The sequence below is a fragment of the Malaya genurostris genome, chromosome 2 (genome assembly GCF_030247185.1).
Source record: "Malaya genurostris strain Urasoe2022 chromosome 2, Malgen_1.1, whole genome shotgun sequence".
NCBI classification, from domain to species: Eukaryota; Metazoa; Arthropoda; class Insecta; order Diptera; family Culicidae; genus Malaya; species Malaya genurostris.
Genome location: NC_080571.1, coordinates 51,228,053 through 51,250,056, shown reverse-complemented (window position 1 = coordinate 51,250,056; position 22,004 = coordinate 51,228,053). Strand labels below are relative to the sequence as shown.

At 37.3% G+C, this 22,004-nt stretch overlaps 1 protein-coding gene across 2 annotated transcripts in view; it reads left to right on the top strand.

The window, feature by feature from the left end:
- Positions 1–22,004, top strand: part of LOC131432469 (tyrosine-protein phosphatase non-receptor type 9) — a 149,765-nt gene that overhangs the window by 36,427 nt on the left and 91,334 nt on the right. For both annotated transcript variants that reach the window (XM_058598770.1, XM_058598769.1), the window contains exon 2: positions 16,388–16,621. In XM_058598770.1, coding sequence (XP_058454753.1) covers positions 16,388–16,621 — 234 coding nt within the window. The remainder of the gene's footprint in view (positions 1–16,387; positions 16,622–22,004) is intronic.

Here is a 22,004-nt window from a genome sequence, read left to right as displayed (position 1 = left end):
ATCTATCGTACATTTTACGGTTCTGAGACTGAATTCTGAAACAGAATTTCGGAACTGAAGCCCAGAACTGGATTTTGAATATGGATTCTGGAAATTAGTCCTAGGACAGAATTGTGTACCTGGAACTAAAACTGCGGACCTGTATTCTGGAACTGAATTAAGAAACTGCATTCCGGACATGGATTCTGAAAATTAATTCTATATCTGATTTCACAACATGGATTCCGGGACTGAATTATGGACCTCTATCTAATTTTGAAATGTGTCAAACTTTGAACTTATATACCTACCAAATCAGTAACGCGGAAACGAATTATCGCTCATCACATCAAAATCGTCGTTCAGGCACGAGAAAGGCAAACAGGTTTCTCGAGTTTTCCTCTGTGATGCTCGTTGATAACAAAAATTTCAGAATACCTAAATTCTAAGTTATTTGTGAATTTCTCATACTCTTATTAACACAAATTGCCTTTCTCATATAGAGGCATATGCACTCAATTTTCTCGGAGAAACCTGAAATTTAGTTTCAAATGAAAGGTCTCTTGGTCCCATAAATTTCTATTGAATTTTATTCGGATCCAACTTCCGGTTCTGAAGTAACGGGGAAAAACGGACAAAAAAAATTAAAAAATGTGCTTCCGATTTCCGATTCCTAACGTGAAATTCAACTCAACTACAATATATGATTGCACTGAAATAAGTGCAGCATTTTCTCTGATGTCATAGATAACAGTAGCTTCCTTCTGGTCGTTCGCAAGATTTTTCTGAAATTATATTTTAGGTACCAAAATCTTTCATGGAAATTTCGAAAAAAAAAATTATTTTGTTTTAGGTGATTATTTATATTCACAGTTGAGTTAGATTCTGTAATCAAATTCTGGACCTGGACTCTGGCTTGGATCTGAGTTTTTTTTTCAGATAAATCGTTTCATATTGTCCATATTTGAAATATTGTGTTCTTCATTTGGGAGTTCGGGATTGCTTCAGTGAAGCTGCTGAATGAAACTCTTAGATACCAGAAAATTCATTGAGGCTTGTGCATCCTATAACGTGTCTGAAGAGTCGTTGTCTTTCCGTTAAGTTAACTTTAACCTTTTCCTTATTTCATATTTCCCATCCTTTCCTGTGGACGATGTAGACGGATTCCGTCGGCAATGGCTGGCTAAAATCTATATGAGTTGGAATGGGAATGATTTCGAAATACGGTTTCCAAAAGATAATCGAGGTCAGGGTCTCTAAAAGCTACTTACCAGCATTGCTTTAAATTATTATGTTCCGCAAAAATGATGCGCGAAATACTCGTGAATTCATGTATTATTGAAAATTTAACCTAAAAAGGGGTGCGTTAAAGATGTTGACTTACCTATTATGCCGCGTTTGCTACCTGATGAGAAACCTGTTTTCATCTAATATAAATATTACTGTGTTATCCATCATAAATATTACTGTGGAATTCTTCAAAAAATTGTTCATTGAATAGAAACAGGAAAGTTTGTTCGGACGTACACTAGAAAAATCTTCAAATCAAAACACCGTGTAGTTTCGGAGCTGTAAGTAGTAGCCGTAACAAATTCAGAAATTTCGGTTTAATTATTTTCAAGAAAATGAAGTGAGATCCTTTTGTCAGTTTTAGTTCACTATTTCCGGTACTTCCGATTCCGGATTCCTAGGACTGGTATAACCGAAGTTGGTTCGTATGACCAACAGCAAATATGGCTCACAAATTGGAACCTTTCATTTGAATATAGGTTTGTGAAAATCGGTCGAGCCATCTCCGAGAAAAGTTGGTTATGTTAAAATTTTCTGCTCAATTACTTCATTAAATGTTACTTTTTGATTCAAATAAAAATTTTATGGTCCTATACAAAATTCATTAATTTTGTTTAGGGGACGGGTATAGCGTGATGGGATAGTCGATGCCTTTCACGCAGCCCGCCTGGGTTCGATTCCCAACCTCGCACATAGGGTCAGAAAGATTTTCTGGTCCGAAGAGGCGAATGACCTAAGATGTTAAAGCCTCTATAATTGAAACAAAAAAAAAATTAATTTTGTTTGGATCTGACTTCCGGTTTTGGAGTTATGGAGCAAAATTTGCAAAAAAAAGGAAAATATGTTTACTAATCTTTCAGAGATGGTGTGACCGATTGTTACAAACTTGCATTCAAATGAATGGTCTGATAGTTCTTTACAAAACTTCTAAATTTCACTAGGATCCGACTTACAACTTCGGAGTTATATGATGATTAGTGTAAAAATTTCAATTTCATATTACTTATTCACTTTTCTCATATATCACCAAAGATCGATTTTTATAAACTTAGATTCAAATGAATTCAAATTAATGGTCCTATACAAAACTTCTGAATTTTATTCAAATCCGACTTTCGGTTCCGGAATAATATGGTAAAGTGTGTTAAAAATTGTATACCATCACTTAAAGGGGCGAAACAAAGCACCATTTTTTTAAAGCTAGCCTCTACTATTCCATTAGATAGTCCTTTTTAGTATACGGCCAGAGTGATATCGGCTATCATGGTTCCCGGAGGCACCTGAAAAAGTGGTCATAATTCCCAAGTAGATCTCACTCACTTTGCTCAGCGATGGTTTGACCGATTTTCACAAACTTAGGTTCAAACGAAAGAATCCGACTTCCGGTAACGAAATTATAAGGTGAAGTGTGTTAAAAATTTTATACCATCACTTAATGGGCTGAACAAGAAAACTTAAAAAAATTTCTGAATCGGCATCAAAACGAGTCTGATCGGTAGTCATTTTCAGTAGACAGCAAAACAAGCCGATTTCGGTTATTCTTTCAAGAACCAAAGAAAATTATTTTGAAGTATACCACAGTAAACATTTTAACACTTTTCACCCTGCAATTCCGGAATCGGAAGTCGAATTCGAAAATTCAAGGACCATTAAACCTTTCAATTGAACTCAAGTTTGTGAAAATCAGTCAAACCATCTCCGAGAAAAGTCAGTAATTTTCTTTTTGTTGTATATGAAAAATTTTTAACACTTTTCATTCTGTAAATCCGGAACCAGAAGCTGGATCAGTATTAAATTCAGAAATTATCTATGGCATTTTTTGACCTTTCACGTGAAAATTTGTACAGCCATCTCCGAGAAAATAGTGTACACAAAAATATTACGTACTCACATACACACACATTTTACATTTTACGTACTCGACAAACTCGGTTCAAAAGATGGTTTTCATAGTGACAGCTTAATCTTTCGTAGTTGAGTAATTCGTAACGAGAACATGATTTTTTGTCCGTAACTACAAATTGCCGACCAAGTCAGATTTTTTAGTGATTTTATCAGTGAAAATGAGTTTATGTCTATTGGGGACACCATCTCAATCCGTGGCAACATAAAACGTTTTCCAATGCAGCTGCCGACCGAAAATTTCTATAAGACGCTTACTGGGACTCTTGTCTATAATTGTTTCCCGCTCAAGGGAACGTATAGCGACACTATACATCTTAGGTTTAGCCAAATTGAATGATTTCGACTTTATTGAACCCTATTAAATTGTTACAAAATTTTTCCCGAACGTTCACTAGCTTCAAGTGTATTTAATCAGACTTGAATGGTTGGACATTTTGCTAAGAAGGAGATTGAAATCAAAAGAAAGCATGCTAATTTAACAACAATAATTGTTTCAATCGAGCAGCCCATGAATCGATAAGTGGTAAAGGAGAAAGCTATATTTCTTTCAATAATTTTTTTTCAGTCGATTGCCAAATTTACGTTTTCAAGTTGCGCTTCCATAAACGTTATGTCTCTCACTTATCTATGGCTTCGCGAACATCGGACAAAAACTGTTGGTAGGGCGCAAAAAAACAAATCGATTGAATCCTACCTAATCAGATTCGGTTACGCATCTCTGTTTCTCAGCCAATCTCAAAACGTAATTCACATCGTGAATTGTCAGGTACAAAATTATCGTCATCAACTTCCCAGCCAAAAACTTTCCTCTCTCGTTTATGCCCGAGGCGGACGTGGTAGACAATTGTCTTATTAGATAATTCCGACCTAGTTCCGGACCGTTGGGAAGCGACTGCAAGTGTTAACTGCTTTTTCTGCGCGTGGCCACCAGACGCCCCGGAGAGTTCGTACTAAACTGTACTTCCTGTACTTTGCTAGCCGTATGCGTAGTCATCCCTTGAGAGGAGGAAACGGTTGTTAATCCTCACTTCGATTCATAAATTTCAATCAATTTGACCTATTTCTGCTGGATGCCCTCGGCATGAGAAGGTTTATCATCCGCCTCGTCGAGCCCGACACCGACCAGAAAACCAGTATTCAAATGAAAAGGAACCCACCGCTGGCAAAGCAGCGCATAATGATATCTGCCATCTGCAGGCCGGCGAGATCTTCTCCGACTGTCGAGTAGAGCTACTTTTACTGCACTAGATATTCAAACCGCATGTGTGCCATCGAACTTCGAAGCGCACTGTGGTGCACAAGTTTCGGATTAGAAAGCATTGGCGGCCGGAGGATGCATTTATAAATATGGAAAAAAGTGCATGTTCCGACGGCGGTGCTCATTTGGCTTGGGTGTGGAAGGATCCTGTCTTTGAAATACGTCGGTCTGGCTGAAACACCAGTGGAAGTTTTCATTTACCGGCAACTTTGTTGATTTTTTGTTTCATGCTGGCGAAACCGTACTTACTCAAACATGAATTAAAAAAGTTTTGTATTGTAGACTTTTTATTGCAAAAATTTTCCTGGAAATTATTTTATACCAAAATTAATACTTTATTCGAACGAAAACAGTTTTATTCAAGTTCATTTCCTCGCGGAACACAAACGCAAATATCCCAACCAGTTTTGCTTTCAAACGGTATAATTGCACCATCGACGCTTTCCCCAACCGGACGAGAAGTGTTTGATTCGGATCTTTGTTTGCTTCGGCTAGTCGCACAATTAGGCGCCTATTGGCCTACTGCTCCAGTGCGCTGTTTACGTTTGTCCCCGCAGGTGGTCAGTAGGTGGCGATTTGGGGACTACCAAACCGGTCGAGTGGATTTATTGAGTTGACTTTAATGTTTGCACGGTCAGGTTTGGTTTTTTTTTTCAGAAGTGGCATATCGTATAATTGACTCTCTTCCTGCAATGAATCATACTTTTTTAGGATAGTAGCACCTTCTGTCATACAGAACGCCAAATTCTTCAAATTTAGTGCCAGGTTGTTTACTTAGGAATTGCGTTTCTACATTTTAAAGAATAAATCTTCAATCTTTCCTGCTTCAAAATATTTATCTTTTATATTAAATCTTATAGCTAGAGTGAAATTTGCTAGCTTCGCTTCACGCATTAACTCAAGGAAAAAGATGAAAATTAGTACATTTACCTCAAATTTTGTGCGTCGCTGTAACAAAAGTATTGCAAATTTTTCGCGCTGTGATATCGCTTCTCAGTGTGTTGATGTTTTCTCCAATTACATCGCGATTCGTTGTTTGCAGGCCGAGCAATCAGCAAAATAATGTAATGGAGTGGTTCGTCTAATGACATCATTATTGGTACAATTACCTTACCTTTTCTAGAGCGAATACATTATCCTTTACCGAGTTGAAGAAGCCAAAGAGTCAGTATGTCGGTATTTCATATTTATTTGATGAGTTCTACTGGTTGCTTCTCCGCTTCATCGAAGTCGATGCTAAACAATTGTTAAGATTATTTAATGAGTCGACATTCAAAGTAGAAATTCAGAATGGACAGATCGCAACGACCACCGAGAGCAAAAGATATTTTCCCGATTGAGGACCGGACATACCAGGCTGTCCCACGAACATTGCGTATCTAACCGACAGGCTCCGATGTGTTCCAGTTGCAATTCCCGACTGACCGTGGAACATGTAGTCATCAACTTCCCGGAATACCAAGACCTCAGGAACACTCATAAAATCCCGTCCTCAATCCGGGATGCACTGTCCAACGATCTTGTGACCGAAACAACAATCCTTCAATTTCTCAAGGACGCCGGAATCAATCAAAAAAATCAATCAATCTCTAAGGATCTTCTCTTCCGCTTCGTAATGCTCGTCACCTCCCCTTTTTATCCCTCTAAATATATCTAATTTTTTGATATTTTTCTTTCTCTCTTCGATCAAATGAACCAGAAAACCAGCTTGTTGTGATTCTATCTGGGATGTGTTTCCACAGTCCAGCACACACGGAATACAGCTCAACTCTAAAATCCGGGATCCGTGACCAACAACGCCTCGAGCATCGATGACGACCTCCACCGCGTTGTCCATCTGCCGGAGGATCCGTACCTCCGGGGATGTTTTCCGCGGTCCCTAAAAGCTTTCGTCATACCAGTCGCGAAATCGATCGATCGAAACAAAAAATAATGAAATAAAACTTTGAAAAAATTGCTTTTGTTAAATAAAATGTAAAAATTCCACGCTTACTCTCCGGCAAATGACCAATTATGGTTAAAACCGGAATGAAATAAATAATAATAATTCAAAGTAGTTTTAAGAGATCGTAAATTTGTGCAATTGTTGAAAATGTTTTCAAAAATTATTATGCTATAACAACACATTCCTTGCCAAATCTTGATTGTTTTCGTAGGTTTGAGCTGTTACCTGCCTTAAGCCTTTCCTCAACCAGCTGCATCAGGAATTTTACACTTAGAAGTTTTTATTTACATAGCTTTTCAAGATGCATAGCTTCAAATATTTTATCGGCAAGTAAAATTTCCGCGTATTACAAAAGCTGACAGTAGATTTTGTGTACCCTAACAGATTTATGAAATGAAATGAAACTTTATAGACATGACTTCTTTGTCGCAAAAAGCCACTTTGCATATTTTGTTTTTCCAAAATTGATCTAGGCTGTCTGAATGAAAAAAATATTCTTGAAATTGACATTTTTACACTAAGCATCTTACCTCCGGAACCCGGGGTTTGATTCGAATGAAAATTGGGATATTCTTATGGCATTTTAGGATCTTGCAGTTGAATCTAAGCCTTTAAAAATTCGGTTCAGCTATCTCCGAAAAAAGTGAGTGGAAGTCGGATCCAAACGTTATTCAGGAACTTTTTATGGGACCATAAGACTTTTCATTCAATCTATCTAGGTTTGTGAAAATCGGTTTCATTTTATATGATAAAGGCCGTCTATAAAAACACGCTCTTGAAAATAAAATGTTGTTGCTTATCAGTCTGTAATTCTGAAACCGGAAGTCATATCCCGCGGGTTCTATGGGATTATAAAATATTTCATTTGAACTTAACCTTGTAAAAATTAGTTGAGCGGTCTTTGACAAAATCGGGTGGTTTTTTTTGCACATTCTACTCCGTTACTCCGGAACCGAAAGTCAGATTAGGATTAAATTTGATAGCAGGCTATGAGACTATAGGGTCTTTCATTCGAATCCATGTTTTGTGGAAAATCAAAGTTCTATACAGGTAAAATTCGGGAGCTAGTAATTTCGCCGAATGCCATTTCGACGAATGCCATTTTGCCGAATGCCATTTCGCCGAATGGGTCATTTCGCCGGAAAGGTCATTTCTCGAAAGGGTCATTTCGACGAAAGGGTTGTTTCGTTTACTACAAACAAACAAATTCTGGTTATTCGTCAAATTTATCTATTTGTTTTAATGTTTCCTGTGTAATTGAATGTGGCGCAGTCAATTATACCGAAGACAAGATGGCTCGGCGGCACAAAGCCATCGAACCGACGCCAGCTGAGTTGACGGCCGACCCGTCGTCGGAAGCGGCGGACTCTTGCATACAAACCTGTAGCCGCCTCGTTTGCCCAGTTTATTCAAAGCAAGATCTCTTTACTTAAGTTAGATCTGAACGCAAACGAGCCGTTTTGCGGTTTTTCTTTAGTCCATCAACTAACAATATCTACAAATTGGAACAATGTTTAGCACAGTATCGCAGAGCTTTTACATCGTCATCGTTCACGACATTCTGAAATGGGCCTTTTCGCTGAACGCCATTTCATCTACAGCCGTTTCTCTGAACGGCATTTCACCGAAAGCCGTTTTACCGAACGACATTTTGCCGAGAGGGTCATTTTCGCCGAATTATTCAATATTCTTCATATCGTGATTGGAATTGATTTGAAATAAATCGATATTTTTTTCATTTGCCCTCAGTTATCAGGAAACACCACAAACAATCACCGTTTAGATACTCTAATAAAGTCAACAAGTTTTCTTGGGATTTTCTTACTGAAGATTATGAAAAAAAGAAAAAAAAAGAAAATAAATAGATCATTCAAGTCTTTCTGGATTATTTCAGATGTACGATTGTAATTCAACAAAACATTTGTCTTTATTTCAAATCAATTCCAATCACGATATGAAGACTATTGAATAATTCGGCGAAATTACCCTTTCGACGAAATGGCGTTCGGCGAAACGGCTTTCGGCGAAGTAACCCTGATCGGTAAAATTCAATTACAGGCTATGGGACCAGAGACCTTTCATTTGAATCTAAATTTGTGAAAATCAGTTTTGTCATCTCCGAGAAAATCGAGTGCACCTTTTAGTTACATTGACACATAAATACACACACCCATTTCAGAATGTCATGTACGATGACGATATAGAAGCTATGCGATACTGTGCTAAACATTGTTCCACCTTGTAGATATTGTTAGTTGATGGCCTAAAGAAAAACCACAGAACTAAAGAATTTTTTTGTGATGCCAAATGTCTTTGAAATGCATGAGACGTCCAGATCTGGTGTAATCTAATTTTTTTTATGAATCGAAAATTTTTCAAGTGTTCACTCAAAAACAAACTCGGGATAACACCAGATATTGACGTTTCATGCTTTTCTAAGACAAAATAAAAAAACCGGATAACTTTGAAACTTCGGAAATCCGCGAAACTACCGGAAGTAGCTGTCAAAAGTGGATTCTTGTGTTTTTTTAATACAATGAAATAACAATATACTTTTGGATGGGAATTTTTAATTAAACGTACTTCATATTATCAATACTATAAAAGAATTCGGCGATCTGCACGTCGAGTAAATCTGTCAATAACTTTATCAATAAAACCGCTTCGACGTTGCGACTGAGACAGCAATTTGTATTCTACTGCCATAAGCATAAGCCACTGAGGCCTCTTCTGAAGGTGTGCATAAAAGTTCTCACAGAGGCAGACGAGACACAGAGGACAACAAGTCTCAGAAGAATCGACCATTGCGACCGGAATTCGCCACTACCCTAATGATAATACCCTAGTTTTAAGTTAGTTTTAATTTAAAATAAGAAAATGCCCTTGGCATCTAAGAGCTTAAGCAGTGTGCCTTCAAACATGTTACTATTGAATAAAAAAAAAAAACAAGTCTCAGAGCTGAGCTGAATAATTCCTTCTCTTCTTGAATCTGTACAGTAATTCATGTGCACGAAAAAGTCACTAACACAGAAACAAGAGATGCTTGAAATTTTAAATTGGATGTATCAGGTGTACAACTTTGTTTCCGCCGTTTTTTCCTAAATTAAAAGCTTTATTGCGAAAAAGTGCTTACAGATGTATTATTCAAAGTATTGTCCGTTGTTAGCGACAACTTTCTCTCATCTTTCCGGCAATTTTCGGATCCTGGCTCGAAAAAAGGAGTCCTCTTTTGACACTATCCATGAAGCAATCCATTTTTCCTACTCTTCGAAGGATTGAAAATGTTGATCTGCCAGGCCGTGTGCCACCGAACGGAATAGGTGGAAGTCAGCAGAGGCGACATCTGAGGAATACGGCGGGTGGGGTAAGACTTCCCATTTCAGCGTTTCCAGGTACTTTTGGACCACTTTTGCGACGTGAGGCCGAGCATTGTCGTGTTGGAGGATGACTTTGTCATGTCGCTCTAGATATTGTGGCCGCTTTTCTTTTAGCGCGCGACTAAGGCGCATCAGTTGCGTTCGGTAGCGATCTCCTGTGATGGTTTCACCCGGTTTTAAGAGCTCATAGTAGATCCCACCAAATACAAATCATAACCTTGGGGCCGTGAATATTCGGTTTTGCCTCCGACGAAGTAGTATGCCCGGGCTTTCCCCATGATTTTCTGCGTTTAGGATTATCGTATCGAACCCACTTTTCATCACCGGTTACGATTCGATGTAAAAACCCCTTACGATTTTGTCTTTGAAGCAGTTGCTCACATACACTCGATGTCCCTCGGTTTCAACTCGTACGGCACCCAGTTTCCTTCTCTCTGAATTATGCCCAGGGCCTTGAGACGTTTTGAAATAGCTTGTTGATTCACTACCAACGATTCGGCAAGCTCTTTTGGGTTTGGCACGAATCTTTATCAAGCAATGCTTCTAGTTGTTCATCTTTGAAGGTTTTTTCTCTTCCACCACCATGTTTGTCTTCGACATCGAAATCACCATTTTTAAAACGTTTAAACCACTCCCGACACATTCTTTTACTCAGAGCAGCATCACCGTAAGTTTCTGAGAGTATTCGATGCGCTTCAGCTGCTTTTTTTCGAATTATAACAGAAAAGTAAAACTTCCCGCAAATGGCGAGAATTGGGCACATAAACAGACATTTTCGAGCGTGAATAATACGAAAACAAGAACAACTGTCACTGAAACGGCGATGACAATTCGTTAGGTACTGTACACACTCACTTCAAAGGCATTATCATCTATGTATTTTGACCAGCCTCAGTCGGTACAGCCATCTATCAGAAAACGGCGGAAGCAAAGTTGTACACCTGATATATGAGATGTGTGTGAATATACGCCATTTCGGTGCACAAGTTCAGAGCACCACGTATTGGCTAAGGCAATGCGATATGAAAAGCTCGTTTTGCAGTCATTGACAAACAAGCGTAAGTAAACAGAAAAATATATATTCGGTAACATCTGCTTCCAATGCATAAATAGAGAATCTAAAAAAAGTCGGGTGGGTAATGTTACAGTCATAACTGGAGGACGTGAATACGAATAAAACTGACATACTTCTTCCGAATATAAATAATAAGTTGAAAATTTATCGTAATTTATAAATCGTATAAGTTGAAAATTTACTACATCACTCTCAAAGCTGTAACGATTATGAAGTAACATGGAACAAATGAGACTAGTTTGGTTTTCGTGGACTTACACACTAAGTAGAGGCAAACTCGGCAGAATCATTTCGGAATATTCCAATGGTGCAAAACAGGAACCGATTTGCGAAAATCACCCGATATTTACCACTGTTGAGTACGTTTTGCCATCTAAATTCTGAAACTGAATTCTGATACTTAATTTGCAGCCTGAAAATAAGATAAGAATTAAAGTGGATTCTAATCCTGGTTATTAATGCAATTCCGAGACTCGGTTTTAGGACCAAAATTTAATTCTCAAATTGAACATCCAATATTCAGAAACTGAATGCGATTAGTGATAAGCTGTTGTAGCTGCTGCTGCTGCTGGTTAAAGGTGATTTAATTACAAATTGCTGATCATATTTCTGATGACATGAAGAAAGAATTGTGTTGTTGCGTTTAGTACTAGTCGAGGTATTCACAATTAAATTCTACCCTTCTCTTTCATAGGGCGAATTTCGAAAAGAAGCACCATAGGGAAAGTCAGACGTATTCACATCGAAAGAAATTTTCAGTTTCTTTTTATAATGAAATGATGTTTATCTTACGAAGATTTATCTAGCGATAGCAGAGGAAACTGCTTTTTCGTTTTTCAACAATGGCTGTTTTCCTACACGCTAAGATTTTTTTACGCGAATCTTCGAACAGCCGAATGCTCAGCAAACATTAAAACAACTGAATTCTTGGTATTTTTCATTTGACAGGTAATTTGCATACCATTTTTGTAGTACGATTTGTCCTTTGCCTCAAAATAGGCCTCAGTTTCAGCGATTACCTCTTCATTGCTTCTAAATTTTTTACCAGCGAGCATTCTCTTGAAGTCTGAGAACAAGAAAAAGTCACTGGGGGTCAAATCTGGAGAATACGGTGGATGAGGGAGCAATTCGAAGCCCAATTCGTTCAATTCCAGCGTGGTTTTCATCGACTTGTGACACGGTGCATTGTTTTGATGAAGCAAAAATTTTTTCTTCTTCAAATGAGGCCGTTTTTTTGAAATTTCGTCCTTCAAACGCTCTAATAACGCTATATAATAGTCACTGTTGATGGTTTTTCCCTTTTCAAGGTAGTCGATGAAAATTATACCATGCGAATCCCAAAATACAGACGCCATAACCTTACCGGCCGATTGTTGAGTCTTTCCACGCTTTGGGTTCATCGGTTCATCGCGGTGCAGTCCACTCAGCTGACTGTCGATTGGACTCCGGAGTGAAGTGATGGAGCCATGTTTCGTCCATTGTTATATATCGACGAAAAAAATCGGTTTTATTTCGATATAACAGCTCCAAACACTGCTCAGAATCATCAATTCGTTGTTGTTTTTGATCGATTGTGAGCTCACGCGGCACCCATTTTGCACAAAGCTTTCTCATATCCAAATATTCGTGAATAATATGTCCAAACCGTTCTTTGATATCTTTAGGGTGTCAGCTATCTCGATCAACTTCACTTTACGGTCATTGAAAATCATTTTGTGGATTTTTTTCACGTTTTCATCGGTAACAGCCTCTTTTGGACGTCCACTGCGTTCATCGTCTTCGATGCTCATATGACCAGTACGAAATTTTGCAAACCACTTACGAATTGTTGCTTTGCCCGGTGCAGAGTCTGGATAACACTCATCAAGCCATTTTTTGGTATCGGCGGCACTTTTTTTCATCAAAAAGTAGTGTTTCATCAACACACGAAATTCCTTTTTTCCATTTTTTCACAATAACAAAAGTAGCTTCACTCAAAACGCAATATCTAACAAACTAATAATCAGACAGCTGTCAAATTTATACACGTATCTTTTGAAGGTTGGTACTAACTGAAAATGGTATGGATTTAATTCTAGTGGCGCCCTCTCATAGAAACGATACGAACTTTTCAGCCGATCTGTTATATGTTTAATTTGTATATTCCTAAGTAGTCCACAAACTGTGTCGAAGACACTCTTCAAAACAATTCTCATTCCTAGTTATAAATGCTTAGAACTTCATATACTCACTAACGCTAGATACTATGAGAAGTGTTTTATCAATCATCTAATAGATCTTCGAACTTTAATACACTTTTCTAAAGAAACCGTCTAACTAAATCTTTATAATTTTTAATTAACACAGGACTAATTCTGCATCAAATGATCGTAAATTATAAGTCTACACAAGAACTAAAAATTTACTGAGGCGATTCTGGTTCTATCTGTGGTCAGTAGCGAGATAATCGTTCATTGTCCCAATTATTCGAAAAAACAAATGATCTGGGATACCTTATTGCCGGATTCCTAATTCACGTTCCCTGTGTTGTAGAAGACTTCACTGTAAAACGTTCGGTCTTCAGAGCCTCTAAACTCGTATTTCAAAGTGATTACATGTGCGAGTTGTGTGAGATCAAGTAGAAAACTCAATTTAATGTTATAATGTTTGAATGCTATAGCTTTGGATATGAGAAGGACAAAGAGAACATTTTCATACTGTGCTCAAATAGCCACACTACTACTCACAGTGGATGCGGGATGGAAGCGACGCAATGAGTGTGCCTTGACAGAAACTACCTGCATACAACTTTGTGAAACAACACTGCTTGTCATATAATCGAACATTTTCCGTCTCCTTATAGCTAGCACTTACTAGCAATCGTTAAAAGTTCGCATTCCAAATCACCTAAGTTCGAAACCGGATTCTCTCCGCGGTATTATGGGGAGATTGCATGAGATTTTTTTCGTGCTTGCGACTAATATTGAGATTGCATAAAATCTTTTTTATTGCTTGCGAGTAATATCGCCTAAATGTATACTATCCCGGACCTGTTTTGGGTGTTCGTGACGTGTCATTTCGAGAAAATCTACATCATATTAAGTTTTCAATGTGCTTTCACTGAGAGCAGAACTAGTTTTCAGTTTGATGTCACACAGCATGTTTTTTGCTTTCGATTTTGATCTTTTAACCGTTAAAACGACCAAAACGATAGTAAATTGAGTAATCGATATATACGAACAGCACAACATCAAATTGAGTTTTCTTTTTGATCTCACACTCTACTCGGGCTTTTATACCTACTCAGGTACGAGGAAGGTGTCATGAGTTTCCTTCTGTGATACTCGTTGATATCAAATATTTCAGAAAACTTTAATTTTGAATTATTAGTGATTATGTCAGGCAACTAAAAATGTTATTATAAATTGATGATAATATTTCCGATGACATCTCGCAAAAATTATGTTGATACGTTAGATAGAACATGAGATTTACACGATCAAAAACTTATCACTTAAAGGGTAAATTTGGAAAAGGCGCTCCATAGTAAAGCAAGTCGTATTCACGACAAAACAATTGAATGCTAATGGGGATACAGTTAATTCCTTTAATTTGACCGGTTTTGCAGGTACACAAGAGAACGAGACGCCACTGTATTAGCAATTAGAAGAAAGGCATCATTACTCTTCTAGTTAGATTAAAACAGGTTTTTCAAAAAAATACTTATTTCATATCCGTTAAGCGGTTCGTCTTGGAGTCAGAACTGATTGGCTCAAGTGGCATGTTGCCACGTTGCCAACAAATTGTCTTTCGCTTTTTCAAATAAAACTTGAATGAAACCCTTTTTTTTACCGACCAAGGTTTGATTTTGTGTCACTTTTTCGACTTTCTCCCATAGAAATGTTATGGAAATTCCAAAAAGTAAAATCTTGACCGGACTGCCAAGTGTAAACTGCCATTCGTCTCATTCCATCGTGTTTCTGATGATATGAAAAGGAGTAGCAAGCAACCAGGTGATCACTCAAGCACACGTTGAACAAACATTAGAAACATCAGTTCAACTCAAACGGTTCGATTGAATTACTTTCGTGGCATTTGAACCGCGACACCATCTAATGCACACTTCTTACGTCAGCCCGAAGGCTACCGAGGAAAATCGATTCGCTAATATCAGTCAGCCAGTGAAATAGCAACCATAATAGATTAATTATTTTTCGGTTATCGCATCAGGCTACCGTTCAAACTGCGTTCGCAAGCGAACTCACCTTACGCCGATCATTTCGGCAAAGGTGAGATACAATTATCAGTGGACTTTCCAAAATGAAAGCCATGATTGGATTGTTATTTATTTATCTTTCGAATATAGTGCATGGCTAAGGGGCTTTTCTTGTTGTTTTTTACCCTCGGTTTTTGCACACGTGATCGCATCGCTATACTGGCACAACAAAGGCGGAAAATCAATTATCTATGATTTTCGTAGTCTCTCGCGCCTGCCAGTGGGGTGGTACTTTTCGTATTCAGTCTTCAGGGGCCAACGTGCGTCAGTCAGATGGGGTTATTATCAGTTGCCAATCGGTACAATAGCTGCAGGTATCGTATTATGCGAAAGAAATGGTTTCAAGCCGAGAACTGCACTTTGCGTGCGCTCGGGTCATCATCACGTAATGACTATATTAGCTCTCATTTGATAGTGCAGTTTTCTCACGTTCAACTCATTAGGTTCAGGCTCGTTTGCGAATTAAAGTACCGCTGGTTTCAATACAACCACACGGTACGAGAGCTTACGACTGTTGGGTCTTGATGAGTTTTGGAACAATTATCCTGATTTGTGATCAATTTTCAACATGCTTTTACTTTATAAAACGTTCGCCCTGTATGTCCAATGGACATCATTTCCTAACACGGCCAATATCCATGCTTTGGAGGCTGAACACTCCGTTGTTTTATCTAGGACTCGAATTCACACCAGACCGTAAACAAACCCAAGTCCAAAGTCATTTCCCTGTTTCTAGCAATGCCCGTTTTGGCCCAACAGCCGTTCGCTTTCGAATGACCATACACTACTTACGCTTATCTAGGTAATTAGCAAGTTTTCCATTGTGTTGCCCTCATACATAAATATTCGCACTTTCTGCTGGCTTTCCGTTTCGCTCCAATTTAGTTTTGCATTATAATGACGGGATACATTTTCGACGGTGCGGCCGTAATGTTTCCATTAGGCTTTATCACACTTTGCTAGCTTTCGGGAATTTGCACCGCCACTTCGCACAGAAAGCTAATTATTCTAGGCGAAAATTTGCCGTTGGGGCCGTGTGACGACAAATGATGTTGTGTATCGGTTACTCAAAAATCATAGTGTCCGAAATTCAAACACTCGAGGACTTATGAAGCCTATATTCCAAAGCCCCGATGGTTATTTACTGTTTGATGATATCAACGCTACTGTAAAGCACATTGTACTATGTGAATAATTTTAATTTTCCGAAAACTATAGATGTATTTGTTGCATAATGCCACCGTTCCAAATCACGTAACTCATCAATATTCTCTCTCTCTCTGTTTGCTCTCGTTCCATTCAGGCGGTGAAGCAGTTCATAGATCTGATCAATAGTTCCAGCAATGACCCGAACCGGAAAGCGGTCACACCGGCCATCGCCACCAAATTCCTGCTGGCACGTAAATTCGACATTCCCCGGGCGGTGGCGCTTTTCGAGCAGCACGAGCAGATCCGGCAACGCGAAGGCCTGTACGGATTCGATCCACACGTGGATCCACTGCGGACAGAGCTCGAAACGGGGAAGTTCACAATACTGGTAAGTGTATTTTATTGTGTATGAATTATTATAATTATTTATTAAAGTTGGATACTTAGTCACAAGTGGCGATTTTTCAGCCCTATTATGAACATGATTTGGTTGTTATCATAAGAACATCGTTTGCCTCCGAAATTCTTTGATTTTTTGTAGGGAAAAAAACTTTTCCTTTCCCAAACTGATTTTTTTCAGTATAATTTTATCGTGAACTAAACCAATGAAAGTCATACTTATCTCAGAATTCAATGAAACTCAGTTTGTGAGAAGATATTGTCTTATATAGCCACTGAGTATATTTTTAATAATCAAGAATTCCATTGAAAAGATTTTATGTCACTAAACAAATATTGCATTCTTACTTCTTCATCTACACAAATATTTATTTAATTTTATGTACAACATTTGTCCTAAAGCTATCTTCATATGTGCTTTTTTTTATTCAGTTTTGCAATGACTGAGCGGAAACATATATTGAAGAAGCCAAATGAATGAAAAACTAACAGAAAAGATGATTTATTGGAAAAGGTTCGCTCAGAGACAGGACTCGAACCTGCGTTCTTATGCATTCCGTGCATACGCGCTACCATTTCGCCACTCTGAATCTTGTTTTAGTCACTCTAAAACGCCAGTCAGACACAGTAGCACGTACATCGAACATGGTCTACATCCTGGCCGTCACCCTACCGATACCTTATATCCAAACATCTTCTCTGTCCATCAAACACACACGGAATGCATAAGAACGCAGGTTCGAGTCCTGTCTCTGAGCGAACTTTTTCCAATAAATCATATTTTCTGTTAGTTTTCCATTCATTTGGCTTCTCCAATATATGTTTCCGCTCAGTCATTGCAAAACTGAATTTAGTTATGGCGGCTTTACGTCAAACCAACTAAAAAATTAATAAATAGTATTTTTTATTGTTTCTATATAAGGATAATATTTTTGTTTCATCTTATGAATTGAAATACCTTTTCGTCTCTATTCTGCCACCAGGAATAGGCACAAAACTGGGGAATTTCTGAGAGTCAGATATTGTTTTGGTGCTATTATACATTTTGTTGTACTACGTAATAAATTTATCAATTTGTTCAACTGCATAGTTCGAGGGGTTGTTATGGCATTTTCATAGTCGCGCGCAAGACTGACTCTTTTTTTCATTCGTTTGATAGTGCCACCAATAACATCACAAGGATCTCTTCTATGGGATGTTGCCCAAAAATGCCATTCTGCGCTTAATTTATACCGTCACTGAAATCTACACAGGCATGCAAAGTTTTCTTTTCTAGTTTTCGATAAAATTACACTGAAAAAAAAATCAGTTTGGACAAGGAAAAGTTTTTTTTGAATAACAGTTTTCCTCAAAAGTGCCCTACTTGAATTCTTGACTGTAGGTAGGGAACATAATTACCTATCCTGTAATAAAATTTCATCCATGTAAAAAATATATTTTTTTTGGAAATCGACTTTAAATTTTTAAAATCGATTTTTGTTTTTCTCATATAGAAAGATTATGAAATCTCAGTGAAAATCGACTTTTGAACCGAGGCCCGGAGGGCCGAGGGTCATATACCATTCGACTCAGTTCGTCGAGTACGCAAAATGCCTATGTGTGTATGTGTGTATGTAACGTTTTTTTTGCACTAACTTTTCTCGGGGATGGCTGAACCGATTTTCACAAACTTAGATTCAAATGGAAGGTCTTGTGATCCCATACAAAATTCCTGAATATTATTTGGATCCGACTTCCGGTTCCGGAATTATGGAGTAAAATGTACAAAAATTGTGAGAATAATTGCACCAACTTTTTTCAGAGATGGTTAAACCGATTTTCGCATACTTAGATTCAAATCTTAGACTTAGATTTTTATCAATTAGATCTTAGGACTTAGATTGTAGTCCCATACAAAATTCCTGAATATTATTTGGATCCGACTTCCGGTTCCGGAATTATGGGGTAAAATGTGCAAAAGTTGTGAAAATAAATGCACCAACTTTTTTCAGAGATGGCCTAACCGATTTTCACAAACTTAGATTTAAATGAAAGCTCTTAAGGTCCCATAGTAAATTCCTGAATTTCATTTGGATCAGACATCCGGTTCCGGAGTTATGGGGTAAAATGCGCAAAAATAATAAAACTATGTGTTCTAACTTTTCTCATAGATGGCGCGACCGATTTTCACAAACTTAGGTTCAAATAGAAGGTCCTGTGGTCCCATACGGAAGTCCTAAATTAAAAATTTTTTACCATCACTGAAAAGGGCGAAAAAACGTAAAAAATGTTCTAAATCGACCTCAAATCTTCTCCAATTAATACTTTTTATCAGCAGACGGTCAAACAAACCTATTTCGGTTATTTGTTCAAGAATTGAAGAATACTACAGTATTATATATGATAGTATGATTTATATGAGAAAGGCATCATATCAGGTGGATTAAAACAAGTTTTTCAGTGTAGGAATCGATTCGGTTTTTTTCCATGTTTTTCTTCGAAAACTTGACTAATTTTGTAAAAATCATTTATACAACACTAGGATTTGTCAGTTTTCAACTACAGCTATTTGATAAACATTGGTAAAAAAAGTTTGGCCCTTTTCAAAAGACAGTCTAGATTATTTTTGGAAAAACAAAGAATACAAAGTGTTTTTTTATGACAAAGTCTTCATGTACTGCAAGTTTCGTTAAAATCTGAGAGGGTGTTCGGGTTGGCGCGAAATTCGTCTAGTACAAAGAGCCAATTGAAGAGCAAAATATGAATACTACTATACTGCCCATACTCACATATCAGTCCTATATCGATTTTCGCCAATATTGAGTTAGCTTGAGGAATGCAATCTATCCTCAATATACTCTCAGAAATTGTAATAAAAGTTGAGGGTTTGTTCAGTAAAATGTGAAAAAAATATCAACTCATGTCTGTCCCATATGCAAAGTACCCGCATATCAGTCCCATTTAGTGCAAATTTCAATAATTTCTTTTGTTGCAATATTGGAAAAGCAAAGGTGAGTTATCGATATTTCATGTATTAATATCATGATTTAGCATTAGGTAGCACAATAAATCAAAAAAATCTAAAATAAAATTTTAATCGTCTTTTTCTCGACTTACTGATTTTCCATATGGGACTGATATGCAAGTATGGGCAGTATATTATCAATAGAATCGTTTGACGCGCGCGTATTAACTGGAAAAGCTAGGAAGATGTATTCCATTAGTCTCGGTTTAATAAAGATGTGAAGTTATTTTTTAAAAATCTCTAAACTCTCGGCTGTATCTAATTTTAATGGATTGGAAATTCGTCTTGAGATTTTTATATTATTGGTAGTGAGTTCATGATTTTCTGAAAAAGCATGATCTGCTACTTTTGACTTCAAATGATGAGGTAACCCTTTTTCTGATTCTCTAGATGCTTTCGCCTTCTCTGCGATGTGCTCTTTGAAACGAATACATAAAGTTCTCTTTGTTTGTCATAAGTATGATGTATCACAATGAGAGCAAGAGATTTTGTGTGCGACTCATTTCTTCAAATTAAATGTAGCATCTTTTGTGGAACCCAATAAAGAAAAATTAACAGTATCACTGAAGAAGGATGTCATTAACATACGAAATACGTATCTTTATTATTACGTCTTCTATACTTTGTATTTTGACATATGTAATATTGTTGGAATGCAGTGAATTGGAATTTTACTGAGCTAAATCCAAATTATCTTTGCAATTTCTGAAAGTAGAGTAAAAATAGACGTTCTCCGTCGGGCTAACTCAAAAGTTACCGGAACCCACATGGGACCGATATGAGAGTATGGGCAGTAAAAGACTGGATCAATGGATGCAATTGTTTCTGTCGTAATGCGTTAAAATGTCATTCAGAGGGGTATTTAGGTGAATAAGTGACTATTTCAAATTATCACCGTATTTTCAAACGTTGAATCTGCCCAACTCTCAACTTTGTTTATCACAGGTAAATTCTTAAATCCACTGTCTCGCCACTACACTTTCTCTAAGGTGTTATACTTACAATATGTATATGTATTTTGAGCTACTGTTTGCAATATACATTTTATACAAACAAACTTATGAAACGGATGCAATGATAAAGAATACAAAAAGTAGTTCAGAATTTGTATTTGTATCGTATTTTTTTTCACCTTAGTGAAAGTGTAGTTACGTGACAGTGGACAGTGAATTTGAACATGTGTGTGTATGTTAAACCTATACCAAACCCCACTGTCTGGCAACGGTTTGTCGAAAAAAAAAAGATGTTTCCATGTGCTTTGTTTTTATATGCAAATAACTTTAGTCCAGGACTCAGGGAAGTGTTGACCCTATTAAATTCAGATTACACATTTCGTATACAGAGCCAATCGTCTTCCGAGGTCCACGTTCCATCGATCATCCCCGCCTAAACGAAATGTTTGCATCAAATGGATTCAAACATTACAAAAAGACTCGATCACTTGTAATTGGTAAGCAATCGCCAAGTATTTAGTTTATGTTCTTCAGTTTTGTATGAATAATTAACATTTTCTAATCTTACCAATACTCTAGTTTGCATTCATTGTTTCATTTCCTACCTTATCGAAACCTTCCAAACCTTCACAGTCTTCTGAACCAACCAAACACCCTTGGAACATAGTATAATATTGCACACTTTCGAATATTTTTTCTCTAGACACTTCTGCATAAAACAATAATAATAAGAATAGAATTATTATTTATACACAAAAATTTATTCTTACTTATAAGACGTATTTCGCTTTATGCGTCATATTATATAAGGGTGATATGCAAAATGCTGACTTATGAATGGCAAGGAATGCTGCAGACGGTTTTCATGAAGCTCAAGTTGACAATTTAAAGTCACATTAAGGGTTCTAATACTCTTCAGCAATAGGACGTCAAGGCGAAATACTTGTCCTATTTGAAGGAGTTTCAATAATTACATACAAACCAATTCGCACCCTCTCGTTCTGCTACTAACGCAGAATGGAAAAAGCACCCAGTCGACGCCGTTGTATTGACCAAATGTCATCACGGGGAGGCATGGGATAGGAACTTGTGAGCACTTAGTTAACTCACCATTTGACGACCAGTGAAAGAATTTGATCATGTCCCACAAAAATGAAATATTGAGTTCAAAAAAACATTATTCGATAAATATTTTAGGAGAATGTAGAATAAGTTCGACATATAACGGAAAGCAAAAATAACATTTCACTGAACTTTTCGGCATACCGCTTGATGATTAGGCTGATTAGTCATATGCTGCGAATTCATCGATAATTCCAACAATGTGACTATATGTGAGTTGAAAGAAAGAAGAGAGTGCTTGAGTTGTATTGTATTAACTCACACAAGGTACTGAGTTCAATTAATAATGTAAT